At 59.8% G+C, this 17,546-nt stretch overlaps 1 protein-coding gene across 1 annotated transcript; it reads left to right on the top strand.

Moving 5' to 3' along the window:
- Window positions 1-3,320: 3,320 nt before the first annotated feature.
- Window positions 3,321-14,406, top strand: GRB7 (growth factor receptor bound protein 7). Its single transcript, XM_084862175.1, is given in 16 exon segments — window positions 3,321-3,506; window positions 8,206-8,362; window positions 8,462-8,612; window positions 8,770-8,832; window positions 8,835-8,928; window positions 9,049-9,170; window positions 9,591-9,668; window positions 10,209-10,352; window positions 11,560-11,670; window positions 12,185-12,283; window positions 12,542-12,622; window positions 12,720-12,836; window positions 12,965-13,025; window positions 13,127-13,214; window positions 13,305-13,398; window positions 13,906-14,406. Coding segments are annotated over 15 exon segments (1,602 nt in total). The 5' UTR covers window positions 3,321-3,506; window positions 8,206-8,210; the 3' UTR covers window positions 14,053-14,406.
- Window positions 14,407-17,546: the final 3,140 nt, after the last annotated feature.

Here is a 17,546-nt window from a genome sequence, read left to right as displayed (position 1 = left end):
CATGGCTACAATCCAATTACAGAACATTTCCATCAACCTCAAAAGGCCCCTCTTGCCTGCTTGCAGTCAATCCAGCTCTCAACTCCAGTCCTAGGCAACCACGGACGTGCTTTCTGTCTATAAATTTGCCTTTTCTGGACATTTCATGTATTAAATGGAATGATAAAATACGTGGTCTTTCCCTCTGGCTTCTTTCATTCCATGTACAGGTTTTGAGGTTCATCCATGCTGTAGCTGTACCAGTAGTTTGCTTCATTTTGTTGCTTGCTTTCCCATTTTATGGACATGCCACCTTTTATTCATCTATTCCAATTGATGGACATTTGAAAGTCCAGTTTTTGGCTATTTTGAATAATGCTTCTAAGAATGTTAATGTAATTGTCTTTGTGTTTTCATTTCTCTTGGGTAGATTCTAGAAATAGAATTGCATGGATTGTATGGACAGTTTATGTTTAACTTTTTAAGTAACTGCCAAACTGTTTTTCAAAGTGGCTGGACCATTTTACATTCCCACCAGCAATATATAAGGATTTGTTTCCCCATATCTCTGTCAACACTTGTCTGTCCCTTTGATGATAGTCATTCTGATGAGTGTGAGGTAATATATCATTGTGGGTTTTGTTGTTGTTGTTGTTAGTCCTCACTCAAGGATATTTTCCCCTTGATTTTTAGAGACAGAGAAAGAGAAAATAGATATGAGAGATATGGATTGGTTGCCTCCCACTCGGACCCTGATGGGGCCTGGGGATTGAGCCTGGAACCCAAGTACTGAGCCTGCTACCCAGGTACGTGCCCTCGACTAGAATCTAACCCAGAACCCTTCAGTCCACAGGCTGATACTCTATCCACTGAGCCAAACTGGCCAGGACTCCTTGTGGCTTTAATTTGCATTTATCTGATGACAAATTATGTTGAGCAACTTTACTAGCCACTCATATATCTTGTCTGGAAAAACATCTACTCAAATATTTTGCTCATTTTTAATTGGGTTGTTTGTCTATTATTGATTTGTAAGAATTCTTTATAGACTCTGGATACAAAGTCCCTAATCAGCTATATTTACTCCCAGTGTTTGACAAGGTGTGTGTGTGTGTGTGTGTGTGTGTTTTCTGAATGGTATCTGAAAGGCAAAAAATTTTAAATTTTGATGAAGTCTAATTTATCCATTTTTTCACTTGTCACTTGTGCTTTTGCTATTGTATTTGAGGTACAGAGTCATAAAGATTTTCTCCCATGGTTTCTTCTAGAAGTATTTTAGTTTTAGCTCTCACACTTAGGTTGATCTATTTTGAATTAATTTGTGTACCTTGTGTCACAAATTAATTTAGATCTATGTCAAGATCTAGATTCATCCTTTGCATGTGGATATTCAACTGTCCCAGAAGTATTTATTGAAAAGACTAACCTTTTCCCCACACTGAATGGTCTTGGCACCTTTGTCAAAAATCAATTGACCAGAAATGTAAGGGTTTACATTTGGATTTTTGATTCTGTTTCATTGAGCTATAAATCTATTCTTTCTTGTTTTTTTTTTTAATTTGAAAATTCAGATACAATTTATACACAGTAAAATTCACCCTCTTGAGTGTTTGCGAGTCCTGACACACACAGTGGTATATCCATCATCCTGACCAAAATACGTAACAATCCATCACCTCCCACAAGTCCCTGTGCCCCTATGATCAACCCCACCTCCCCTCCCCAAACCCAGATCTGTTTTCTGTGTTTATAGTTCCACACCCTCCAGAAATCCATATACGTCGAGTCTTACAGCACTCAGCCTCTGAGTCTGACTTCCCTCGCCAACCTATCCTTCAACACCCAGAGTGAACTTTCCAGAATAGATATCGTGCTGTTGGCCTGCTCCTCGGTGCCTCTACGTAAGCCCAGATAGACCTTGCAGGGTCTGGCCTCTGTCCACAGTTCCTGCCGGTCTGGACAGACAGGATGGATGGCTCTTAAACCAGGTTTACAGAACAACCACCCGAGGGCTTGTCAATACCATACATTCCTGTCGTGGCCCCAGAGACAGGTTCAGTGGGTGGATCTGTTTTTTTGCACAAGCCGAGGGAGATGTGGAGGCAGGCGGTCCCAGGCCACACTGGGAAAAGCCCTGCTGAGTCCAAGCACTTGCTCCCCGTACCTTCCACACCCACCTCTGGCCCCGCACAGCCTCCCCTCTGCTCGCCGTCACTTCCACGGAGACTTCCCTCACTGCCCAGGTGAGTCATTCTCCCGGCAGTTGTCACCTATCATTTCTTACTGTTTGTGCGATCCTTTGATTAACATCAGTCTCCCTGCCTGGGCTGTTTGAGGACAAGGGTGGGGTTTGTTTTTGTTGCTCTCCGCCGGGTTCCCCAGTACCAAGCACGGGGTTCGCATACAGTAGGTACTTGACCAATCCCAGTTGAACGAAGGAAGGAATCATTGAGGCAACTGACTTCTGTGCTTTGCACAAGCTGCTCCGTGGCCCGGGTGACCTCTCCCCTCCCCCACTTCTTTGCTTAGTCCTCTCACACTGGTTTTTCCAGGAAAAAAAAAATCTAGTTTGGAGAAAGTTGAGGCCGGAGACATTTCTCATGGTCTCCCCCAGGGAAGACCTCTTATCAGCTTGTGGATTGTTTGTTTACCCAACCATTACCCGCTTCTGGCTGGGCGGTTGCCGCTGCTGCCTTTGATCTCGGCTTCCCAGATCCTCCTCCAGCCCTGGTGTTTGCCCAGTGCTGCCGGAGAGGCTGGCGGGAGGGCTCTCAGGGAGTCCCCTGGCACCTGGCCAGAGCTTTGCCCAGCTCACCCCCCCCCCCCCCCCGACCCTGACTCTCCCTCCACTTTCAGAAGAAGAAGCTGAGTCTCTGGGCTTTGCTTAGGAGGGAGGACACACTCTGAGTGCCTCCTAGGAGCCAGGATGCAGCTTGGGTGACTAGACTGGCTGGAGGTCAAGGGGCAGGCTTCCCTCTTTTGCAGAGTGCCCTTTGCCCCAGGGGGTGGGACCGAGAGCCCCCTTGCTTGGCCAATGAGCCGGCTTGGAGAAGGGACAGGGCAGAGTGGGCGGGGCCTTTCCCCTTCACCCCCCCACTTTCCCGCCCCCAGCTTCTCCCCGACAGGCGACGTGGACTCCAGATCTTCGCTCTGGAGGCGGTGCAGGTCGGCTGTCTCCGCCTCTCTCTCCCCTGGCACCTGCTGCCAGGCTGAAAGGGACAAAAACAATCCCGGCCGGCGTCGAGTTTCAGGGAGTCCCCGCCCCCGGGGTGCTTCCTCCTCCCAGGCCCCCTCCAGGCCCCGCCTCCACCTGCACAACACATTTCAGTTTCCTTGGGCCAGAGGCGGGGACACACAGGGCTGCTCAGGCTCCCCCGAACCCCCACGTCTCCCTCCGGAGCGGGGACCCCTCCCGCCACCTGCAGAGAAGAGGCGGTGGGGTGGAACCCAGGCCAGGTGTCTGGGGTCCCTAGACGGAGCCGGATTCCGGACCCTGTGTCCTGCGACTCCTGCTGAGGCTTTTCCAGGTAAGGGGGCCGAGCTCGATCCCGGATGACCACCTGCTGTCACCCCCACCCCCACCCTCGTGCTGGTCCCGGGCCTCGGGCTGGCGGGCTGCCCAGGTGAGCGAGCGGCCGACCGGCTCCCCCTCCCCCGCCCCGTGATGTCAGGCCGCGGGCGGGGGGGGGGGGGGCAGGTAGCTCCGGGCCTGGCGTCTGCCCCCGAACCCGCGGCCCCGGCCAGGTAAGGACCACGGCGGGCATTTGGTCCTAGGGGTGCGGAGCCCCGGCAGGTCCGGGGTCCGCGTGGACCGATGGGGTCTCCTGCTGAGTTACCCCGGCCGCCTGCCTCCCCGGCTCTTTTCCTCCAGTTCCTCCTGCCGCCCCCGCCTCCCCACCTGCCCCCGCCCGTCCCCGCTCCCATCGCCGGTCCCCGGCTTCCCCGCCCTCCCCCCTCCCCCCGCCGGCCCCCGCCCGCCCCGCTGCCCCGGACAGCAGGCCCGGGCGCGGGGAAGCCGGGCTCAGGTTCCTCCCGGTCGGAGCCGCGCTTTCCCGCGGAAACTGGCCCCTCCCCGTCCCTCCCGGAAGGCGAGCCGGGAGGGGGTCCGAGTCCCAGCCGCCGGGGAGCCGCCCCCTGTCCGCCTGCTTCACCCCGGTCTGAGGTCCCCGAGTTTATCCAGACCGGCGTCTCCGCGGGGGCGGGCCGGCCCCCTCCCTTCGGTGTGTGTGGGGGCCGGAAAGAGGGGGTTCCAGAGGATGGGCTCCCCCGCAGGACCGCAGCCCTGGGCTCGACGGCAGGCGGGGCCGGGGCGGGGGTTTGGGGGCGCCCCCCCCCCGCCCCCGCTCAGGACGCAGAGGCTTCGAGTGGAAGGCTGGTCTGCGGCCACGCGGTGGGGAGGGTGTGTCCTGGGGGTTTGGGGTCTGTGGAGGGGATATATGGGGAAAGGGGGAAGGGGGGTGGTCTTGTAGGACCGCACTGGCCGGAGGAAGAGCGGGGTCCGGGGCCGGGCCTGGCGCACGCATGTTGGGATGGGGATGCACCTGTCGGCCGCTGGAAGGCGGCCCAGCCCGCAGCCACTCCAGAGGCCCTTCCCGTCTGCCCCCCTGGACTCTGCCCCCCACCCCCGCCCCGACCCCCTGCCGGGGGCCTCCCAAGGGCCAGCGGCCGGGAATGATTAACTCCCGGACCCTGGCGCATTCTTCCCGAATCAAACTTTTTTAAAAGAGCTGCCCCTTCCCATTGGATGTTGTTGTGTTTTTTTCTAAGCGAGGGAGTGGGCGGGGCCTCAGGGTCCTGGCCCCTCCCCCCGACTTCGGGTCACAAAGGGGTTTCCCGCCTCCTCCCCTGGCCCTGCACCCTCTGAGCACCCCCAAAGGCGAAGCCTGGCCTCCCTCTCCCCCCATCAATCCCGAGGGAGGCGGGGCCTGGGGTCCCGGGCAGCACCTGGGCCTCCCGCCCCGTCCAGCCCCCCGCCCCGCCCTCACCTGGGAAGCCCGGACGGCGGCCTGGTTTTTATTGGCCCCAAACAATGGCCCTGCACCCCGCACCCCCGCACCCGGCTGCCAGGTGGGGCAGACTCTGGAAGTAAACAAGGCGGCGCGGAGGGCGGGAGGAGGGTGGGGCCGAGCCACCGGGCAGGGCAGGCGCTGGCCGGGCCGCCGCCGCCGGGACTGGGGGCCTTGAGGGTTCCAGTGGACTTGGGAGTTCGGTTTCTTAAACACGCCAATTTCCTAGGGTCCCAGTTTGAAAACTTTTTATTTTTATTTTTATTATATTTTTGTTGATTTCAGAGAGGGAGGGAGAGGGAGAGGGAAATAGAAACATCCATGATGAGAGTCATAGATTGGCTGCCACCTGCACGCAACCCGGGCATGTGCCCTTGACCCTTGACCGGAATCTGTTTTTGGGGAACAGCTCCAAGTTGCCCAGGGGAAGAGTGAAGAGGATCAGCCCCTCTTAGCCCCTCTCCCTCGGCCTCCCTGGAATGAAGCTGCCAGGGCTGTTTGACATATTAGCTAGGGGTGGTGGTGGTGGTGGTGGTGGTGGTGGTGATGGTGGTGGTGGTGGCGGCAGGATTGTGTTTTGGTGTTGCTATACTGGTGTGTGTTGGTGGTGGGTAGTGGGTGTGGCTTCCCCTTCCAGCAAGACCCTAAGCCCCTCCCCTGTCTCTCCTGGGCCTTCCTTATCGGCCTGTCTGTCCTTAGGTGTCTTGACTTTCTCTCCTGCTCCTGGGGGAGCCTCTGGCCAGGGCACTAGGACAATGCGTTTGGAGGACGCTCATCCCACAAGGGAGGTGCAGACGAGTCTCCTGGACCCCTGAGTCCTGGGCGCTAGAGGCGGGCTGCAGCAGCAGGAGGAAAGTCTGGGAGTCCCACACAAGGGAGGGAGCATTTGGAGGTTTCTTTGGGTGAACGAGGAGCACCCCTGGGAGGCTGGCTCCACTCCAGATGGGCCTCTGAATCCAGGCCAAGCTTTTCTTCTCGCTTTCCTGGGTGAGGGGGCTCCTGGGCTGGGTGATAGATACTGGACTCTATGGAGTGCAGGTCCCACCCGGACTGGAGGAGGTGGAGGGAGGCCAAGGGCAGGGAAGGAGGAGATGATGTCAAAGGAGCCTCAGGGCCTGCATCCTTCCCCTCCCCCATCTTGTTCCCTACCCTGTGCCTCCCATTCCTCCGAGCTGGAGCTGGCAGGTTGGGGCGGGGAGTAGAGGGTGGGTGGTGGGCAGAGGCAGGGTTGTTTGTGTTTCTCCTGAGCCAGGAAGTTGTTCAAATGAGTCAAGGTTGAAGGGAGAGCCCCAGGCAGGCTGCCCCGCCCCACCTTGACTCACCTGTCCCCCCCCAAATCCCCTCATTCTCTCTCACTTGAGGGCCAGGGGCCTGCCACATCCTTGGGGGGCAGGGATGGGGCTCAATCCTGGTGCCAAGGCAGCCTAACAACATGGTCTGATATCCCGAGTGAGGGCAGGGGTCTTCCAGGTCCTCCTCAGTCTCCACCAGCCCCGGGGGTCTTGGCTCCTGTGGAGGGAGGGGCCTGCACTCCCTCCCCCACAGCGGGCCTCTCTGCCTCATTTCTCCTGCTCTTACTGGTCCTGGTTCCCATGCACCCATGGGTGCTAAGATGTGGAAGACCCTGGCCTGCTGGGGAGACCCCGTGTGGATAGAACAGGAGTGCGGTAACTGGCTCGAGGCCAGCCCAGTGCCCTGGGAGCCCTTTGGGCTTAATGTGGGGATTTCAGGAAGGCTTCTCCGAGGAGGTCGCTCTAGCATTAGAACTTTTTTTTTCTTTTTAAAAATGTATTTCTTTACTGATTTCAGAGAGGAAGGGAGAAGGAGAGAGAGATAGAGACATCAATGATGAGAGAGAATCATTGATCGGCTGCCTCCTGGGGGTCTGAGCCTACAACCAGGCATGTGTCCCCGGCCGGAATCCAAACCTGGGACCCTTCAGTTCGCAGGGCGATGCTCTACCCACTGAGCCACGCCAGCTAGGGCTCTAGCGTTAGGACTTTAAGGAAGTTGGGCAGGAGGCAGGGCCTGGGGAGGGCACACAGGTTAGGAAGTTACTGGGGCAAAGGTGTCCTTCTCCCCCCACCGCTGAGCCTGCCGCCTGCCTTCCTGGTTCCTGTCCGTCCCCACCTCCTCCCCGCTCTGTGCGTCACTCGGGCATGCGTTGCCACAACAGCTCTGGCAGCCGGGTCTGGCAACGCGACAAAAACCCGGCGCAGAGCCGAGGACTGAGTGCCCCACACGCGGAGACAGAGAGGGGGCCCTGTGGCCTGACACCGAGGGCGTGCGCCCAGGACAGTCTGTGGGCCGTGGAGTCTGCTGGCTTGTGGTGGGGTGACCCTCCTAGCTCTTCCCCTGGGCAACTGGGGGCTCAAGGAAGGACACTGGACTAAAAGTTCTAGCCCTGGCTTCTACTCCCTGGCTCACCTGTGTTGGGAGCAAAAAGGTTTCCTTCTCGCCCTGGCTGGTGTGCTCAGTGGATAGAGCGTCAGCCTGGGCACCGAAGGGCCAAGGAGTCCAGGTCAAGGGCACGAACCTGGGGTTGCAGGTTCGATCCCAACTCCAGTCGGGTGTGTGCAGGAGCCACCAATCTATGTGTCTTTCTCGCATTGATGTTTCCCTCCTTCCCTCCCTCCCTTCCTCCCTCCTTCCTTTCCTTCCTTCTTTCCACTCTCTCTAAAAATTAATGGAAAAATATCCTCAGGCCCAGCCAGTGTGGCTCAGTGGTGGAGCCTAGACTCAGGAACCAAGAGGTTGACCTGAGTCCCAGTGTGGGCACAAGCCGCGATTTCGGGCCTGATCCCGGGTAGGGGGTGTGCAGGAGGGCAGCCGATGATGTTTCTCTCTCATCAGTGTTCCTCCCTTCCTCTCGCTCTAAAATAAATAAAACAACAACACATGTTAGCCCTGCTGGCGTGGCTCCGTGGTTGAGCGTTGACCTATGAACCAGGAGGTCCTGGTTCGATGCCCTGTCCGGGCACGTGCTGGGTTGCAAGCTCCATCTCTCTCATCGTCGATGTTTCTGTCTCTCTGTTCCTCTCCCTTCCTGTATAACTAAGGGGGCCAGGCGTCCCACTTTTGGCGGGAGAGTCCCGATTTTTAACAATTTGACCTGCGTCCAGCGGCGTTTTTAAAAAAAGTCCCGGTTTTTGGGAAGATTCTTTTAAATCTTTTGGACTTTTTAAAGGGAGGCCGCATTCAGACCCCTCTCCTCCCTCAGATGCCATGGAGCTGGGCCTGTCTCCGCCGCATCACAGCAGCTCCCCGGAGGACCTGTACCCAGCCCCGGGGACCCCGCCCGGGACTCCCCCGCCCCTCGACGCCCCTCTGCCCGGGGAGGTGAAGCGGTCCCAGCCTCTGTCCATCCCCACCAACAGGTACGGTGGGGCCGCGGGGCTGAGGGGGGCTGGGGAGGGCGCGGTCCGAATGGGAAATACAACAGGAGCTTGAAGTCAGCTCTTCCCCGACCCGCACAGGAGACTCCGAGAGGAGGAGCTGCGGACCACCTCTCTCCCCTCCATCCCCAACCCGTTCCCGGAGCTGTGCAGTCCTCCCGCACAGCCCCCCCTCATCGGGGGCCTCTCCGGTGCCAGGGGGCTGCTGCCCCGGGACACCAGCTGCCCCCACGTGAGTGGCCCTGGAGAGGGCAGGCAGGGCGGAGGGAGGACGGTGGGACTGGGGGGGTTGGAGGCGGGGGATTTGCTCAGGGGTCCCCGAGGGCGGAGCAGGTGGGGGCGGGGAGCAGCTTTGCTGCTCCTCGAGCCCTCCGCCGTCCCGGGTGCAGGTGGTGAAAGTGTACAGCGAGGACGGCGCCTGCCGGTCGGTGGAGGTGGCGGCGGGCGCCACCGCGCGCGCTACGTGTGCGAGATGCTGGTGCAGCGCGCCCACGCCCTCAGCGACGAGCACTGGGGGCTGGTGGAGTGCCACCCCCACCTGGCCCTGGGTGAGCTGGGGTGCGAGGGGCTGGCCTGGGCCCGGGGGGCAGGGCTTCGCACCTTGCAGCAGATGGCCCCTGAGGCCTGGCTGGTCTCCTCTGACCCCTGCCTTTTGCCCTTGACCCCAGAGCGGGTCTTGGAGGACCACGAGTCGGTAGTGGAAGTCCAAGCTGCGTGGCCGATCGGCGGAGACAGCCGCTTCGTCTTCCGGAAGAACTTCGCCAAGTACGAGCTGTTCAAGAGCTCCCCAGTGAGTGTGTGTGCGGGAGGGGCAGAGGGGAGGGGGGAGGGGGCAGAGGGGAGGGGGGAGGGGGCAGAGGGGAGGGGGAGGGGGCAGAGGGGGGAGGAGGGGGGCAGAGGCGAGGGGGAGGAGGGGCAGAGGCGAGGGGGAGGAGGGGGCAGAGGGGAGGGGAGGGAGGGGGCAGAGGGGAGGGGGGAGGGCAGAGGGAGGGGGGGAGGGGCAGAGAGGAGAGGGGAGGGGGCAGAGGGGAGGGGGGAGGGGGCAGAGGGGGGAGAGGGGGCAGAAGGGAGGGGGCAGAGGGGAGGGAGGAAGGAGGGGGGAGAGGGGAGGGGGGAGGAGGGGGCAGAGGGGAGGGGGGAGGAGGGGGAAGGACTCTGGGCCATGGGACACCTGCACCCTCCGCCTTTGACTCTGCTCCCCTCTGCTCAGCACTCCCTGTTCCCGGAGAAGATGGTCTCGAGTTGTCAGGACGCCCCGGCGGGCTTATCGCACGAAGACCTCATCCAGGTGAGGACCCCCCATCGTCCCGGTTCCCCAGGGTCCGGCCCGCCTGCTTCTCGGCCCTGAAGCCGGTGCCTCCCTCCGTGGGACGGAGAGAGCCTAGTGAAGTCCTCAGTGACTGTGGGCGCGTCTTCCCTGCGTGAGCCTCAGTTTCTTCATCTGTTAAATGGGGGCGCTACATGCATGTGGGGCAAGCTCCTCTTGTAAGGGCAGGTCCGGGGAAGGTGAGTGCCTGCGTGCTGCGTGTTTTCTGTGTGTGTGTGTGTGTGTGTGTGTGTGTGGCCTCTGCTAGGCCTCTCACCCTCTTTTTTAAAAAAATCACTTTTATTGATTTCAGAGAACGGAGAGGGAGAGAGAAACATCAATGATGAGAGAGAATCATTGATCAGCTGCCTCCTGCACGCCCCCTACTGGGGACCAAGCCCCACCCCAGGCATGTGCCCTTGACCGTAATAGAACCCGGGACCCTTCAGCCTGCGGGCCGACGCTCTGTCCACTGAGCCACCCCGGCGGGCGGCCCTCACGCCCCCGCTCCTCTGGCCGCAGAACTTCCTGAACGCGGGCAGCTTCCCGGAGATCCAGGGCTTCCTGCAGCTGCGGGGGCTGGGCTCGGGCCGGAAGTCCTGGAAGCGCTGCTTCTGCTCCCTGCGCCGCTCCGGCCTCTACTGCTCCACCGCCGGCACCTCCAAGGTGAGTCTCCGGGGCGGCCTCTCCCTGAGCGACCAGTCCCGATTTTCTTCTTCTTTTTAAAAAAATATATTTTATTGAGCCAAACCGGTTTCGGCTATTGGGACTGTTTTATTTATTTTTTTTAATTTGAACTTTTTTTAAAACATATTTTATTGATTTTGTACAGAGAGGAAGGGAGAGAGATATAGTTAGAAACATCGATGAGAGAGAGTCATCGATCAGCTGCCTCCTGCACACCCCCCACTGGGGATGTGCCCGCAACCAAGGTACATGCCCTTGACCGGAATCGAACCGGGGACCTTTCAGTCCCCAAGCGGACGCTCTAGCCTAGGGGTGTCGAACTCAATCAGAGAAGGGGCCAAAATCTAAAATCCAGCCTAAATCGCGGGCCGAATGGTTTACTGAACAGTCATAAACTGACAATGTCATAAACTGACAGCGGAGTGCAGTGATGACAGCGCGGTGCGGGCCACATTGCAAGGCCTGGCGGGCTGGATTTGGCCCGCGAGCCTTGTGTTTGACACATGTGCTCTAGCCACTGAGCCAAACCGGTCCCGGCTATTGGGACTGTTTGAAAACGCCGTGGGACGCAGGACAAATTGCTGAAAAGCGGGATGTCTGGTCACCTTACTCTTCCTGCTGCAACTCCTGGCCCTCTCTCCCCACGGGCCCAAGACCCTCAGCTGCCCCTCTCTCCGGCCCCGCTCACCCGCCCCGAGCAGCGGCGGGGAAGGCAGGGGCACTGAGTTTGAGTCCTGCCTCCATTTCCATGTGCTGTGTGGCCTGGGCCCTTCCCCGCCCCTCCCGGCCTCAGAGCACCTACCTGGCCGGGCTGGGGGGACGGAGAGCCCTCCGCGGGCCGGGCTGGGGGGACGGAGCGCCCTCCGCGGGCCGGGCTGGGGTGACGGATAGCCCTCCGCGGGCCGGGCTGGGGGGCCGGATAGCCCTCCGCGGGCCGGGCTGGGGTGACGGATACCCCTCCGCGGGCCGCGCTGGGAGGACGGATACCCCTCCGCGGGCCGGGCTGGGGGGCCGGATAGCCCTCCGCGGGCCGGGCTGGGGTGAGGGATAGCCCTCCGCGGGCCGGGCTGGGGGGCCGGATAGCCCTCCGCGGGCCGGGCTGGGGTGACGGAGCGCCCTCCGCGGGCCGGGCTGGGTGACGGGGGCTGGGTCTGCCCGCACCAAGTCCCCTCCCTGTGCCGGGCAGGACCCCAGGCACCTGCAGTACTTGGCGGACGTGAGCGAGTCCAACGCGTACGTGGTGACCCAGGGCCGCAAGCTGTACGGGATGCCCACCGACTTCGGCTTCTGCATCAAGGTGAGCGCCCGGGCCGGCCTGGGAGGGAGCGGGGGCTGCTCAGCCCCCCGGGGCCTGCCTGGGGCTTCTGAGCTCTGCCTGGGATCCCCAGGCTGCTCTCCCTGCCCCTGCCCCTACCCTGCCCTGCCCCTGTTCCTGCTTCTGCCCCTGCTACTACCCCTGCCCCTGCCCTGCCTCTACCCCTGCTTCTATCTCTGCCCCTACCCTGCCCCTGCCCCCGTCCCCGCTCCCAGCCCCGGCCCCGGCCCTGCCCCTGCCCCTGCCCCTGCCCCTGCCCTGCCTCTACCCTGCTTCTATCTCTGCCTCTGCCCCCGCCCCCACCCCAATCCCCGCTCCTGGCCAGGCCTGGCCCTGCCCCTACCCTGCCCTGCCCCTGTTCCTGCCCCTGCCCCTGCCCCTGCCCCTGCCCCTGTTCCTGCCCCTGCCCCTGCCCCTGCCCTCGAAGACAGGAGGCAGAGGCGGAGGCGGGGCAGGTCCTAAAGCCCATACGGATCAGCCGGTTTCCCTCCCGCAGCCCAACAAGCTCCGCAACGGCCACAAGGGGCTGCGCGTCTTCTGCAGCGAGGACGAGCAGAGCCGCACCTGCTGGCTCTCCGCCTTCCGCCTCTTCAAGGTGCGGCCCGGCCGTGGCGGGGGGCGGCCTGCCCTCGGGGTCCCCAGCACCGGGAGGAGGGGCAGCCCCCCTTGGGGGCCTCCAGAATGAGGGCCCCATTCTGCTCCCTCTGAGCCTGCGTCCGAGGCTGGAGCCACAGCCCTGGCCCCCGGGGCGGGGAGACAGCCCTGCTCTCCGGGAGGCCGGTCTGGGGGTGTCCCGGCCCCCCACCCCACCTGCACCTGCTTGACCTCGGGCCTCTCTCTCTCCACACGCCAGTACGGGGTGCAGCTGTACAAGAACTACCAGCAGGCACAGTCCCGCCACCTGCGCCCGTCCTGCATGGGGTCCCCGCCCCTGGTGAGTGGCAGGGGCGTGAGCTGGGGTGGGCGCCAGGCCCTGATCGGGTGCACGGGGTCCTTTCTGACCCCTCCCCGCCCGCTCTGTCCCCGCGCAGAGGAGCGTCTCGGATAACACGCTGGTGGCCATGGACTTCACCGGCCGCACCGGGCGCATCATCGACAACCCCCGGGAGGCCCTGAGCGTGGCCCTGGAGGAGGCCCACGCCTGGCGGGTGAGGCCAGCACCCTCCCGTCTGTCCTCAGGGGCTCCCATGGAGGGGCGGGAGCGGGAGGGAAGGCCCGGTGCAGAAAGGGGCTCTAGGCCAGGCCCTGCCACCCACCCTGTGCCCTCTCTCCACAGAAGAAGACGAACCACCGCTTCAGCCTGCCCACCCCCTGCTCCAGCACCAGCCTCAGCGCCGGTGGGTGAGGGCGCGGCCTCTGGGGCCGGGGCGTCCCTGCGCCCTCATGGGGGGCGGGGTTTGTAGGAGAACCCCCTCCTCAGACTGACCTCTCCCCCCAGCCATCCACCGGTCACAGCCCTGGTTCCACGGGCGGATTTCCCGCGAGGAGAGCCAGCGGCTCATCGCCCAGCAGGGCCTGGTGGACGGGTAGGGGCAGGGCCGGCGGGCCCGGGGGCAGGGAGACCCCGGGGAAGGCAGCCACCCCGCGCCCCGGCTGACATGGCCCGTCTCCTGCAGCCTGTTCCTGGTGCGGGACAGCCAGCGGAACCCGCAGGGCTTCGTGCTGTCTCTGTGCCACCTGCAGAAGGTCAAGCACTACCTGATCCTGCCGGTGAGTCAGCCCCCAGCCCCGTGGTCGGCAAACCGCGGATCGCCAGCCACAGGCGGCTCTTTGGCCCCCTGGAGTGTGGCTCTTCCACAAAATCCCACGGCCCGGGCGAGTCTGTTTTGAAGAAGTGGCGTTAGGAGAAGTTTAGGTTTTAAAAATACGGCCCTCCAAAGACATGGCCATCGTTGTACGGTTGATATTTGGCTCTGATGACGAATGAGTTTGCCGACCACTGCCCCAGATCACCGGTGCCAGCCGGCGGTGCCCGGGCCCCGGGTGGTTTCACGAGGCCCGAAGGGCTGGCCACCGCCGCCCTAGATGCCCGCCGTGGGGGTCGGGGCTCCCGCACCCGTGGCCTCCGCCCTCCCTCCCGGCCCCCGTGTCCGGCACCCCCCGCGCTCTCCTTCCTCCTGCACAAGCGGGGGCAGCTCAGGCCTGGCCCGGGGGGGGGGGGGGCAGCCCCTCAGGCTCATTCCCCCCCTGACCGCCCCCCCCCCCGGCTCTGCCCAGAGCGAGGAGGAGGGCCGCCTGTCCTTCAGCATGGACGACGGCCAGACGCGCTTCACCGACCTGCTGCAGCTCGTGGAGTTCCACCAGCTGAACCGCGGCATCCTGCCCTGCCTGCTGCGCCACGGCTGCACCCGCGTGGCCCTCTGACCGCGGCCGGCCCCGGCCCGGGGCGCCCGGGCGGACTCGGAGGGTCGGAGGGGGGAGGGACCGAGAATGACTGGAAGGCTCCCCCACTCCAGTTCTCTCCCCTGCTCCTTTGCTTCACTGAGACAGTAAGGGGCCCCCCCGGCCCCCCCAGCTCATCCTTAATCCCTCTTCGCAAGGGAAGGCGCGGGAGGTGGCCTCCCCCCTCAGGAGCTCCTTTCTGGACACTACTCTGGGGCAAGGCATTGTGGGAGAAAGGGGGGTCTCCCACGTGGTCGCATGCCCCACATGCTGTACAGACCGCGGCCAGTCGATCTGCTCTGTTTTATACGCCTCACAATAAAGGTTATTTTTGGATACACGTGTGAGTTCCGTCTGGTGAGACCTGGCTGGCTGGGGCCGGGAAGGAGGGCCGGAGAGGTGTGCACCAGGCCTTGGTGAATGTGTCAGAGGGATGGATGCCACACACTGGCCAGCGGGATGTCCCCGAGGGGAGGACCCTGGGCTTGGTCACCCGAGAGCCCCCAGGGCCCGGCGTGGAGCCTGACCCAGAGAGGGTGCCCAGTGACTGCTGGTGGGGTGACTGAGCGGACAGGGGACTGTCCTCCAGATGAGATTTTCAGTGTTTCCCAAACTTTTGACATATGTGTACCCCTTCTATAATTTTCATAACGCTGAGTTCCCCTTGTACTCATGAGAACGTAGAATTAGGCGCAGGTAAGCACGGTGCAGTGCATATCCCCACCAAACTCCGGTGCAACGCGTACCCCCACCAAACTCTTCCCATATTCCTGGGGGTATGCGTACCGCACTTTGGGAAGCACTGGATCTCTGGCGGTAACTCTGAGGGCCTGGGCTGTGGAGATGGGTCAGACAGTGTCCCATCCTCTCAGGCCTGGGCGGACTGGTCCTGACAAACACACAGGTGTGTGTCCACCACCAAGTCCCAGGACGGCTCCAATCCTACCCCCACTGTCCACCCCCCCTCTCCTCCCCACCCGAGATCTGCTCACCGTCCTAATGGTTCTGCGCCTTCCAGTGAGCCTTTATGGAACACTACAGCACTGGCCCTCTGCCTCTCGCTTCCCTCTCCAACCTAGCGTCACATCCAGAGTGCTCTGCTCACTCCCCTGTGCCTGCCTCACACCAGACAGACCCTCAGGGTCAGGTCTCTGCTCACTGTTTTAATAAATGTGGCTCTTTTAAAAATATACATATATAGTTTTATTGATTTCAGAGAGGAAGGGAGAGGGAGAAAACATCAATGATGAGAATCATTGACCGGCTGCCTCCTACACGCCCCCAACTGGAGATCGAGCCCACAACCCAGGCATGTGCCCTTGGCTGGAATTGAACCCGGAACTCTTCACTCCACAGGCCAACCCTCTATCCACTGAGCCAAACCAGCTAAGGCCAACGAGATGTTATTTTTGCCAAGAAATCAAATCTAAATCTGGATCCAACGGTTCAACAGTTTTCAGCTGGTGTGCCTATTTAGTCAGGGGCACTGACCCCTTTTCCCTTAGATTGGGGGAGAGAAAAAAAAAAAGGTAAAACAAGCCAACACAACAGTAACCAGCTGGTGTGAATGGATCAAAATTAAACCTATTTTTTTTGGTCAGGTCAGCAGAAAACCTATTTGTTGGTGTGCCGCAGAATTTTAGTAATTAGTTTGTGTGTGCCAGGAGGTGAAGTAGGTTGAGAATCACTGTCTAGTTTATCGGAAACACGGGAACAGGAAGATGTGGGATGACCAGATGACCAGAATCCGGACTGGGAAACTTCAGAACACACAGCCCCGTTTCTTCAATAACAAAACAGATTTCAAGAAAAGATGGGGAATCAATCTAGTTTTCAAGAAATTTAGACATACACCAACCAAATATAATGTGTTGACCTTATTTGATTCAAATCCAAACTAGTTAACTGCAAAAAAAAAAAAAAAACAAAAAAAAAAACCCAACCAAAAAAAAAAAAATTATGAGCAATTAGGGGAAATTTGAACTCTGTTGAGATATTTGGTGATATTAAGGAATTAGTTAATTTCTGAAGGTGTGACTCTAGTATTGTGGTTATGCTTTTTAAAAAGTCTTTCATTCTGAAGTATTTACTGGTGAAATGATATCTCTGCTTTAAATATATATATAATTGATTTCAGAGAGGAAGGGAGAGTTAGAAACATCAGTGATGAGAGATCCTAATCAGCTGCCTCCTGCACGCCCTCTACTGGGGATGGAGCCTGCAACCAGGCATATGCCCTGACCGGAATGAAAATGTGACCTCCTAATAAAAAATACAAAAAAAAACCCAAAACCCCATGACCTCCTGGTTCAAGGGTTGATGTTCAACCACTGAGCCACACTGGCTGGGGTCAGCTTCGTTTTTGAAATAGCCCAGAGGTTAGGGGAGAGGGGATGGGTATAGTGATGGCTTGGTTCTGAATTGATACTGGATTAAAGCTGGGTAAAGGGCACACAGGGAGTCATTAAATTCTTCTCTCAGCTTGAAAGTTTGACTATTACATACATGTTTCCTGTAGAAGCTCCGGATAGGAGGGAGTGTCTGGGCTGAGAAGGACTGTCCACTCCCTGGTCCTACTGAGGCCAGTCAATCCACGAGCTTTGAACTATGGGTGTGGCGCTTCCTTGCGGGGTCGCATCTGCCCCAAGGAAGGGACAGGTTTTTTTTAATTTTTATAAATTTTAGAGAGGACGGGAGAAGGAGAGTTAGAAACATCAATGATGAGAATCATTGATCTGCTGCCTCCTGCACGCCCCCTATTGGGGATCAAGCCCAAAACCCAGGCATGTGCCCTGGACCGGAATCAAGCCTGGACCCTTCAGTCCACAGACAATGGCACTATTCACTGAACCAAACCAGCTAGGGCCAGGCAGGTTTTTCTTTGCTGGGCACCTGGGCTGTTTAGCTATAGCTGCATTTCCATGGTATGGGCTTGTCTTGGGGTGGTTTTCAGGAGAATGAGGGAGATTCTCAGGGCCACCACGTAGATCCTGCTAGGCTCTCCCTAATGGAGCTGGGCCCTATGACCTTGGACTTGGAGGGGATGCTGTATGCAGGGGTGGGATGGGCCACCCCCACCCCCACCCCCCCAGAGCCACAGCCACCGGGCATGTTTCTCTGCATCTCCCTGCCCAGCCTTCGCCCTGAGGGGAACTTGGGATGGCAGAAGGGGGTATTCCTTCCAGATGGGTCCAATTTTCCAGAGCATTCCACTTGTCTCCTTCCTCCCAGCCTGGCTCACCTACACCCATCGGTCCCCAAGCAGGTTCCCACCTTCCGGTTACCTTCTCCCAAACGGAGCCACCCCATCCCACACACCTGAGGGGGGAGCTGGAAGGCGGGGAGGGCCGGCTGGGTGAATAGGGGTGAGCCTGGAGTGGGAGTGAGGGTGCACCGCGGGACCATCCCATAGTCGCTCTGGCACCAAAGCGCGTGCGAGTGTGATCTGCACCCGCAGCTCGCCCTTCCGGCCCCTC

The sequence above is a fragment of the Pipistrellus hanaki genome (assembly GCF_964339955.1).
Source record: "Pipistrellus hanaki genome assembly, chromosome: 16".
Classification (NCBI taxonomy): domain Eukaryota; kingdom Metazoa; phylum Chordata; class Mammalia; order Chiroptera; family Vespertilionidae; genus Pipistrellus; species Pipistrellus hanaki.
Note: the sequence above shows the minus strand (reverse complement) of the source record. Positions and strands in the feature narration are given on the sequence as shown.